This window comes from Trichechus manatus, unplaced genomic scaffold (assembly GCF_000243295.1).
Source record: "Trichechus manatus latirostris isolate Lorelei unplaced genomic scaffold, TriManLat1.0 scaffold00014, whole genome shotgun sequence".
Classification (NCBI taxonomy): Eukaryota; Metazoa; Chordata; class Mammalia; order Sirenia; family Trichechidae; genus Trichechus; species Trichechus manatus.
Genome location: NW_004443950.1, coordinates 17,490,114 through 17,500,264, shown reverse-complemented (window position 1 = coordinate 17,500,264; position 10,151 = coordinate 17,490,114). Strand labels below are relative to the sequence as shown.

General features: G+C 41.2%; 1 protein-coding gene across 5 annotated transcripts in view; it reads left to right on the top strand.

Annotated features, from left to right (window-relative positions):
• The first annotated feature begins 242 nt into the window (after nt 1-242).
• CYLD (CYLD lysine 63 deubiquitinase) overlaps nt 243-10,151 on the top strand; it is a 70,077-nt gene continuing 60,168 nt past the window's right edge. For 2 of the 5 annotated variants that reach the window (XM_023726920.1, XM_023726917.1), the window contains exon 1: nt 5,670-8,565. In XM_023726920.1, the coding sequence (XP_023582688.1) occupies nt 8,062-8,565 (504 nt within the window). In that variant the 5' untranslated portion in view covers nt 5,670-8,061. The other 3 variants (XM_023726918.1, XM_023726919.1, XM_023726921.1) reach the window with 3 other exon arrangements.

Below are 10,151 nucleotides of genomic sequence, written 5' to 3'. Positions count from 1 at the left end.
CCCCGCCCGCTTCTCGCTCTTCTCCTCCTCTCTCCTTTGCTTTCCCTTTGGCTCGACCGAGCTTGACGGAGCGGAAAGTCCCTTCAGCCCGCGCCGGCCGGCAACCATTGGAGGAAGGTCTGTCACAGGGAGGGCCAATCAGGGCGTGCGCTGGGACGTATCGCGAGCCGCGATTGGTTAGCGAGACGGTTGCCCCTCCGCCCCCGCGCCCTCCTTTCCCCCTGGGCAGTTCGGAGGCGGGGCAGGTGGGGGCGGGCCCAGGTAGCAGGTTCGGCTGCGCGGGGGCTGCGCGTCGGAGGTAAATACTAGGGCGGTGGGTTTAGGGCTCCGGGGCCGGCCCGCGACGCGGGCTAGGGAGGACGGGGAAGGGGCAGCGCCCGGCCGCCCGAGGTAAGTGAATGAGCCGGCGGCCGAGCCGGCGAGCAGCGGCGGCTGGATCCCCTCGGTGCCCCTCCCCAGCCTCAGGGCGCCTCGAGCCTTGGCGGCGGCCGTCGGGCCCTCTGCATCGACCCGTTGGTTGCCCCGGCCCCTAGCCGGCCGGGCCCACGGGGTGCTGAGCCCGCTGACGTCAGCCTGGACACCCCCCCCGCCCCGGTCTTCCCTCCCACCCCGGCCTTCCCAGGAGGGCTCCCGGGTCGTGGGAGCGTGGTGGCCGCCGCTGGACCCCCGGAGAGGAGACGACTTGGGGGTGGGAGCCGCGCGGAACGCAGTCTCCGGCTTCAGTCCCGTTTACAGATGAGGAAACTGAGGCACCGGCCGCTCGCCGGCTCCCCACGGCCTCAGTTGGCATCAAGAGCCCCAGGCTATGATATCTCACTTCTGTACCGTGGGGCTTATCAGTCAGTTTTGGGGTGTTTGCGGCTCCCTTCTAGGAAGAGCGGTCGGGGTTTTGGCCTCGTTCGTGGCGTGTTGCTTTTTCTTTCAGTTTCTCTCTTTTCAGGGTGAGGATGGTTTTATACAGCTGCCCGGAGTTCTTCAGTTGAAACGTGCGCCGTGTTGAGGCAAGGCATTCCTTTTTTCCCCCCTCTCTCTTTTTATTTTTCTTTATTATCATATTAACAGTCTGTGGGGACATCGTGAATTTTGAAGGAAGCTGATGCTCCGCTTGGTCAGCTGCCAGGTTATTCACGTACTTGGCATCTTTTCTATTCAACCCCTTGACATTTGCATGTTTTAGGACAGTTGTCATCTTCCAGCCAGCAAGCCTGTGGCCTTTCCATGCCCCACTCCTACTTTCCCTGCCCCCTTCCTCTCCCCAGTCTCCCCTGGAAAGTTGTATCCTTCGTTCAGCTGTGGAGCATTCCCTCCCTTGCTTTTGAATGTGGACTGATTAGTGAACTTAAAACGATTGTTCCTTTTCCAATCATTAACTCCCAGAGAAAAATCCAGGCCTTGAGAGAGGGGGTTGGTTTATTCAAGTGCTGGTTTTCTGCACCCCTTCGTACCCCAGGTCATCTTCATGGCCCTGAGAGTTTCGCCTGCTATTCCCCATTGAGTAGTGGGTCTATTTGAACTACAACAGTAGTAGGAGGAAAGAATTTGCTGGAAATTCTTATTGAAGTTCATGCACTGTGCATGTCGATAACACCCAGAACATTCTCTAATGTTCTGCAGCAAAATTTTGTAGTATTCTTGCATAGATGCTGCCTTCTTTTGGGTGGTAATTTCTGTGAAGAGCTGATAAGGCGAGGCACTTGTTATTGAAAACAACACAGACATGAGGCAGCAATGATTTCTGTGGTTTCGCATGCCTAGGCTGTGGGTTTTTTTGATTTAAGAAAATCTTTTAACACAAAAAGAGAGAACAGAGTAATTATCGTATTCATCAAACTGTTAGTATTTTGTTCCTGATATTCACACTGTATTCTTAAATTTGGGGAGAGCTTTTACATTGGTGATGCAGAATTTATAGGCATCATACATGGTTTGAGAATCTAGGAAGCCAGTTTCAAAGGAACCGCACAACATCTTGTTTTCATAATTGTGGAATTTTCCTTATTTGTTTCCTCCTTTTTGTATAAATAAAGTGGTATAAAAATCGACCAGGACTTTATTTGTTCAGAGAATTAGTGACATTTTAGGCAAAAATCATTAAATGCTCCCAACTCTCTCTTTTTTTTTAAACTGAAAGAAGCTTTTAATCACAGAAACAGTTAGGTTGAGGAAATGGGATTTTGGCTTTCACTGGTACCACTTGAGTTTAACCAAGTCATTCATTCATTTCTCATGAACTACCATATATGTCAAGTCACTGATCAGTGGAAATATAAAGCTAAAGGACTTAGGGGAACTCACAGTTGAGGAGTGGGTGGCTAGGCTAACTTGAGTGGAACAGCATTGATCATTGTTTCTCTGATGTGAATGTACAGACGCAGGAGCCAGCTCCTCCCCCTGCTTTTTAACTTTATAAATCCCAGTTGTTTTCATACACAGAATGCTTAAGGGACTGTATCTTTGTGTACTTGAGTCATCAGGAAATTAAAAGTGATGAAGTCTCTTTTCTGGGCATGGCTTCTTCTGTATTCCTATTCTTTAGCTGTTTAGGAATACAACAACTTGTTCTTTGAGTGAGAGATGTTCTTTCTGAGAATGGTAATCGTCCTAGCTGTCTAGAAGAGTTTGGAAAAAGGCCCGTGTGTCTTCTTTCTTTAGTGTTCACACTGACCTTCCTACAACTTTGCCATTTGTAATTTGGCAGTATTTTAGTATTGTCATTTTTATTCTGTTTTGGATAGCCTTCTGTGGTTTTTAGAACAAGTCGTTTTATCTCAGGAGATGTAAAGAGTTCTTCAGTAAGGTATAACCTGATAACAAGAATCAAAGTGACATTATTTCCTAGATAAGTTAAATAATTGTGACTTACTTAGCTAATGCTGTTCATTTGTATGCTCTGTTGTCTTTAGAACTTGGTAATTCTGATCTTTAATATTTTTGTATAAAACTTATTTTTCTTATTCTTTAGGTGAAGGTTGACAGGTCAAGTAAATTTCTCATACAAAAATTTATACACATATTGTTATGTGACCCTAGTTGCAATCCCTGTAATGCGACAGCACACTCCCCCTTCCCACTCACGTTTCCCATGTCCATGCAACCAGCTCCTGTCCCTTTCTGCCTTCTCATCCTGCCTCTGGACAGGAGCTGCCCATTTAGTCTTGCGTATCTGCCTAAACTAAGAAGCACACTCTTCGTGAGTATTATATTTTATAGTACCGTCTAATCTTTGTCTGAAGAGTTGGCTTCGGGAATGGTTTTAGTTCTGAGTTAACAGAGAGTCCGAGGGCCATGTCTTCTGGGGTTCCTCTAGTCTCAGTCAGACCATTAAGTCTGGTCTTTTTACGTGAATTTGAGTTCTGCACCCCACTTTTCTCCTGCTCCATCAGGGACTCTCTGTTGTGTTCCCTGTTAGGACAGTCATTGGTGGTAGTAGGGCACCATCTAATTCTTTTGGTCCCAGGCTGATGGAGTCTCTGGTTTATGTGGCCCTTTTGTCTCCTGGGCTAATATTTTCCTTGTGTCTTTGGTGTTCTTCATTCTCCGTTGCTCCAAGTGGGTTGGGACCAATTGATGCATCTTAGACGGCCACTCGCAAGCTTTTAAGACCCCAGACGCCATTCACCAAAGTGGTATGCAGAACATTTTCTTAATAAACTTTGTCATACCAGTTGACCTAGATGTACCCCGAAACCATGGTCCCCAGACTTCCACCCCTGCTACTCTGTCCCACGAAGTGTTTGGTTGGTTGTGTTCAAGAAACTTCTTAGCTTTTGATTTAGTTCAGTTGTGCTGACTTCCCCTGTAGTGTGTGCTGTCCTTCCCTTCACCTAAGATAATGCTTGTTAACTATCTAGTTAGTGAATTCCCCTCTCCCTCCCTCCCCACCCTCGTAACCATCAAAGAATGTAAAACTTATTTCTTGACTACCTTCTTTCCACTGCATTGATGAGAAACTGACAAATATTTGCACCTTCCAATTTAATTATTTAATTTTAATACAGTTAAATTCCCTTTTACTCAGAATCCAGACCAACAACAAGCTCAGATAACCAAATATATTTTCAAATCCATGTGATCCTGAACTGTTCCCTTGTCTTGAGTGTTGTCAGTATGGTCTTAGGGTTCAGTGCATCATTGTGTTTTAGCTGTTGGGTAATCTTCATTCAGTACTTACAGTTATTATCGGGATACTCATAATCACTCAGTTTTCCAACCTGCAATTAGTAATATAGTATTTAGATGAGTCATTTGTGACAGACTTACACTCAGAGTGAAGTATAACATTAGAGGCAATTTTAAAATGATTTGACATGAAAAGTAGTAAGAGAATACAAATGAAAATGTCTCCCTTCACACCAACCCCCAACCTGACCCACCATTTTTCAGAATTTGGATGTGCTTCCTTGTTTGTGTGTTACCTTCCAGCTCCTATGACCTTGACTTGAAGGCAGAAGCTGAGTGATCATGGGATGATTTTTGTTGAGGGCAGCCATCTATCCTCAATCTTCAGTATCTTTCAGTGTCTTGGCACTGTGCTGAGCAGATAAAAATACTAAACAAACAAACAAAAGAACTCTTTCTCATTGATAAAAGAACTCATTAACGGTGTGATTTAAATCATTCTTGCCATGTAGTATTGAGTCAACTCTTACCCCTTGGGGCTGTTAAGACTTCATGTAATTATCCTGTGTATCCCAGTGAAAGTAGAATGTGGGCATTATATTCATTCATCTCGACAATGGGAGGAAAGTATCTGTTACCATATTTCTTCTGTAATACCGGTAGTTAAAAAGAGTATTAAATGTATTGTCTCACACCCGTCTAAACTAGAGCCATTATGTTCCCCACACAGCTTTCTGTACCTGTCAGCTGCAATGAAGAGAATCAATTTTTAATATGGTAGTTTCAAACCTATTCTTTCTTAATGTATTCTTTCTAAAAGAGGAATGACCACCTCCTTTGTATTTTTGGATAATGCTGTTTAAATATTTTATAACCTTTGCTCTGGCTGTTCTAGTGGTCTACTGTGATCCATCCTGTTATTAGTGGCTCTGAGCTCACTCCCACTTGTGCTAATGCAAGTTGGAGACAAAGTTACCCCTTCTTGTGTAGTTTACTTTAAAACATGGTACTGGATAACTGTTCTTAAACTACCCTCAGTCCTTTTGTTTAACACCGGAGTAGTTATATCAAATAGTCTATTAACTGTGGACTCTTTGTTTTGCAATAAAACACTTTTGTAATCGGTTCATTTAAAATTTAAAATACAGTGTCCTAATGCATTACATGTAGTAATTTAGTATTGTCTTGGTAATATTTCGCCAGCAGTAATGGTCTTTGGAGCCCTGATAGCACAGCGGTTAGGAGTCAGCTGCCAACCAAAAGGTCGGCAGTTGGAATCCCCCAGCATCTTCTTGGAAATTCTGTGAGGCAGTTCTATTCCCTAATATAGGGTCGGTCTGAGGCAGAATTGACTCGATGGTAACGGGTTTTTTTTAATGGTATTTATTTAAATTATAACATGAATTGGTTAAACTAGAAAACCAAATAGAGTAGGAATCTTTGCATATAATAATTATTAAGATGCAAGCAAGTTCCTAATTTTAATATTGAAGACATCATTTTAAGTAATTTTTTTTCAAAATAACGGTAGAATTGTCTTTTTTTTTTTTTTTTTTTGCCAAAAAATACAGTTAAAGGACCAAACAACAGCTCATTTTTTTGGAATTTGCTTTTCGATCATCTCAGCCTTCCAGAAGCAGCTAAATAGGCAGCAAAACCTATGTACTTTAATTTTAGAATTTATGTATTCTTTGTTGTTGTTGTTATTATTGTTTTTTTGACACACACATTTCATCATCTGGCTTCTCAAAACTGAGTAGAAACAGTAAGTCGGAAAGCAACGAGGCTCCCAAAGAAGTCAAATGCCTACTGCAGGAAACCACAGAAAATGGCTGATTGTGAGGGAAAACTATGGTCTGTACATCTAATAGAAAGCAGACACAAGAAGCCAGAAAACAGAATGCAAAGCCCTTGATAAAGTAACAGCTTGCATATTGAGCCGCATGTAATAATTTATATTCATAATGATAATTCAGTGATTGAGAAAATAAGGCCATTTCCTTGTTGAAAAATGTTGGCATTTTAAAAGCATTTTAGTCAAAAATAACAAACATTTCATTTTGGTACTTTAAAGGAATAAAGCCACATTAAGGGACTGGGTAACTGCTTGGGTAACCCTTCTAAGGGGTTCAGAAAAACAACTCATTTCTATGGTACCAACCTAGAGGTTTCCACAGGTGTCTTATGTAAGTGGCAAATAGAAATTGATCCCTTTCCTGCTGAAGTAGACAGTGCCCTCAAGTGGAATGAAAGCAAACACATTACATAAAAGAAGAGAAGAAAAATAAGAGAGAACTACTTGGTGCTAGCTCTGCCCCCGCCCTCACTAAATGTTGTACAGATATTTCGTGATGTAGGTTTGAAGGGGCGCCATACTATTAGCTTGTCTCAGGCAATGCCGTGCCTCATTGGTCTCCTGGCTTGTAGAGGGACAGGCTTTTAAAAACGTTACCATCATGGAATACCTCATGACCTAACAGTGCTTTCTGAACGAAGTGTTACTCTGTGTATGGATTTGTCAGATTGTTTAAACATTAAGTTAAATGATTGAACTTGAAATTTGGTTCTTTAGTTTTAGGAGTATTTGTTTTTTAATTCCAAGAATAAAATAGGTAAATATGATAGTGCCATCAATTTCTGCTGTTACCTAGGATACTGGAACTGGATATCTCAACCTCAAAGGAGAGTGAAATAAGCGCTGTCTTTACTACTTGTTACTAAATGCAATACTGATTGCTACATTCTGTGACAGAGAACACACAGGAGTGATTGTTTTCAGCAAAACGATTAACAAAAGTCAATTTGAATGAATAAAATTGTGTAATTTTTAACCATCAATTAAAGTAGGGATGAGAATAAGGCTTCTTTAATTGTGAATGATAATTATCGTTGTAGAAACTTTAAATGAAAATTTAAAGCTGGGAAAGGAACCATCTTTTGTGCATTCCTTCTTAGTATTCTTAGGATACTTAAATTTACAGTATAAAAATTTTTATATTTGATGCTCCACCGCAGATATATCTTTTGTTACATAGTCTGAGTTTTGGTGGCTACAGAATTGATTTTTTTAGTTATCTCTAATATAATCAGATTTATAATATCTGGTATTTGTGATTGTGAGAAATTAAATGATAGCTATGATTAATCTGATTCACAGTATGCCCATCAAAGGACAAATTATACAAGATTAAGGAAATGAAACTGAGTCAGAGATAAAATGTTCCATTATCAGACATGGCACACAGATAAATGAATTGTGGTTAAAGTTTCAGAATGTGATTTTATGGTGTTTTTCTTGATAAAAGATGTTCAGTACTATGTATGAAGGGTGACTATGTGTATAGAAAAAATAACCTTTTTTGATTTATAAGATGTATGTGTGTTTTGCTGAAATATAGCGGCTTATCCATTTAAGTTAGGCAGGATTCATTAAAAATGCCGCTTTTAAAGTTTAAGAATGTCAGAATTTGTACATAAGGTTATCCTTTATGATTTTTACTAGGGTTTGATTTCATAGCTTTTAGTACCTTGAAACAAACATTATTGTATTTTCTTTGAAGTTACTTCACAAATTTCCTACTCATTTCCTGCATCCGTTCTTTAAATCTACAAAATTATAATAGCTAAAAGTAATACATGAATATGTCTTTTAACCCTTTTAAATGTTTTTGGAACTATTTATAATTTGTGTGTGTTTTTGCTAATGGTATGAGATTTTTTAAAGTCTTTAATCTGAGTTTTAGGTCATGCAGGATGAAGTCTAAAATTGCTTTTTGCTTGTCCGCCAGGCATTTTGGATTTGCTGTCTTTTTGCAGCATGGACACCAAATTGCTACAGACATGCTTTGGGACTGCCAGTGAATTTATCTTTTGCAGTTTTACCACAAGCTTACTGGTAGTTCCCTTTTTTTCTTGAGCCAGTATTTTAAAGTTAATATCACAATGAGTTCAAGCTTATGGAGCCAAGAAAAAGTTACTTCACCCTACTGGGAAGAGAGGATTTTTTATTTGCTTCTTCAAGAATGCAGTGTTACAGACAAACAAACGCAAAAGCTCCTTAAAGTCCCAAAGGGGAGTATAGGACAGTATATCCAAGATCGTTCTTTGGGGCATTCAAGGATTCCTTCTGCAAAAGGCAAGAAAAATCAGATTGGATTAAAAATTTTAGAGCAACCTCATGCAGTTCTTTTTGTGGATGAAAAGGATGTTGTAGAAATAAATGAAAAATTCACGGAGTTACTTTTGGCAATTACCAACTGTGAGGAGAGATTCAGCCTGTTTAAAAACAGAAACAGACTAAGTAAAGGCCTCCAAATAGACGTGGGCTGCCCTGTGAAAGTACAGCTGAGATCTGGGGAAGAAAAATTTCCCGGAGTTGTGCGCTTCAGGGGACCCTTGTTAGCAGAGAGGACCGTGTCGGGAATATTCTTTGGAGTAGAATTGCTGGTAAGTTTAATGAACCATTTTGTGATTTGTAGTGGGCTTTTAGTGTGTCTGTTTGAATGCACACATGTATTTTTTTCCCCATTAAATACAAAATAAGTTTTCACGGAAGTCTTCTGTAATTTTTAATATTCATAATCCTTAGGATTATTTTTTAATAATAAATCGAGATAATGCAAAGCTGATGCATCGAAACATCCTCCTACATCCGTTATTTAAATTATCTACTACAGTTGTTGTTAGCTGCTGTTGAGTCGATTCTAACTCATGGCGACCCCGTGGGTTACAGAGTAAAACTGCTCCATTGGGTTTTCTTTCCTGTAATCCTTTTTGTTTGTTGTTGTAGTTTAAATGAAGTTTACATTTCAAGTTCGTCTCCCATACAAAAATTTATACATACATTGTTACGTGACTCTTAACTGCTCTCCTCATACTGTGACAGCACACTCCTCCTTTCCACCCCTGATTCCCCACGTCCATTCAACCACCTCCCAACCCTCTCTGCCTTCCCATCTCACTTCCGGACAGAAGCTGCCTGTTTAGTCTCTTGTATCTACTTGAGCTAAGAGGCACACTCCTCACAGTATCACTTTATGTCCCACAGTCCAGTCCAATCCCTGTCTGAAGGGTTGGCCTCAGAAATTGTTTTAGTTCTGAGCTGATAGAGAATCCGGCGGCTATGCTTTCCAGGGTTCCTCCAGTCTCTTTCAGACCATTATGTCTGGTCTTCTTGCTAGAATTTGAGTTCTGCACCCCACCTTTCTCCTGCTCCATCAGGGACTGTCTGTTGTGTTCCCTGTCAGGGCGGTCATTGGTGGCAGCTGGGCACCATCTAGTTCTTCTGGTCTCAGGCTGATGAAGTCTCTGGTTTATGTGGCCCCTTCTGTCTCTTGGGCCAGTACTCTCCTTGTGTCTTTGGTGTTCTTCACTCTTCTTTACTCCAGGTGGCTGGGACCAATTGACGCATTTTAGATGGCCACTCGTAAGCTTTTAAGACCCCAGCCACCACTCACCAAAGTAGGATGCAGAACATTTTCTTAATAAGCTTTGTTATGCAAAGACCAGACTTAATGGTCTGACTGAGACTGGTGGTACCCCAGAAAGCATGGCCCCTGGATTTTCTATCCACCCAGAACTAAAACTATTTCTGAGGCCAACTCTTTCAGACAGAGATTGGACTGGACTGTGGGATATAAAGTGATACTCGTGAAGAGTGTACCTCTTAGTCAAGTAGATACAAGAGACCAAAGGGTCAGCTTCTGTCCAGAGGTGAGATGGGAAGGCAGAGAGGGTTAGGAGCTGGTTGAATGGACATAGGGAATCATGGGCGGAAAGGAGGAGTATGCGTCTCAGAATGGGGTGAGCAATTAGGGTCACATAACAATGTATGTATAAAATTTTGTATGGGAGACTAACTTGAAATGTAAACTTCATTTAAACTAAAATAATTAAAAAAAAAAAAAAGCTTTGTTATGCCAGTTGACCTAGATGTCCCCTGAAAGCATGGTCCCTAAACCCCTACCCCTGCTACTCTGTCTCTCAAAGTATTTGATTGTATTCAGGAAACTTCTTAGCTTTGGTTTAGTCCA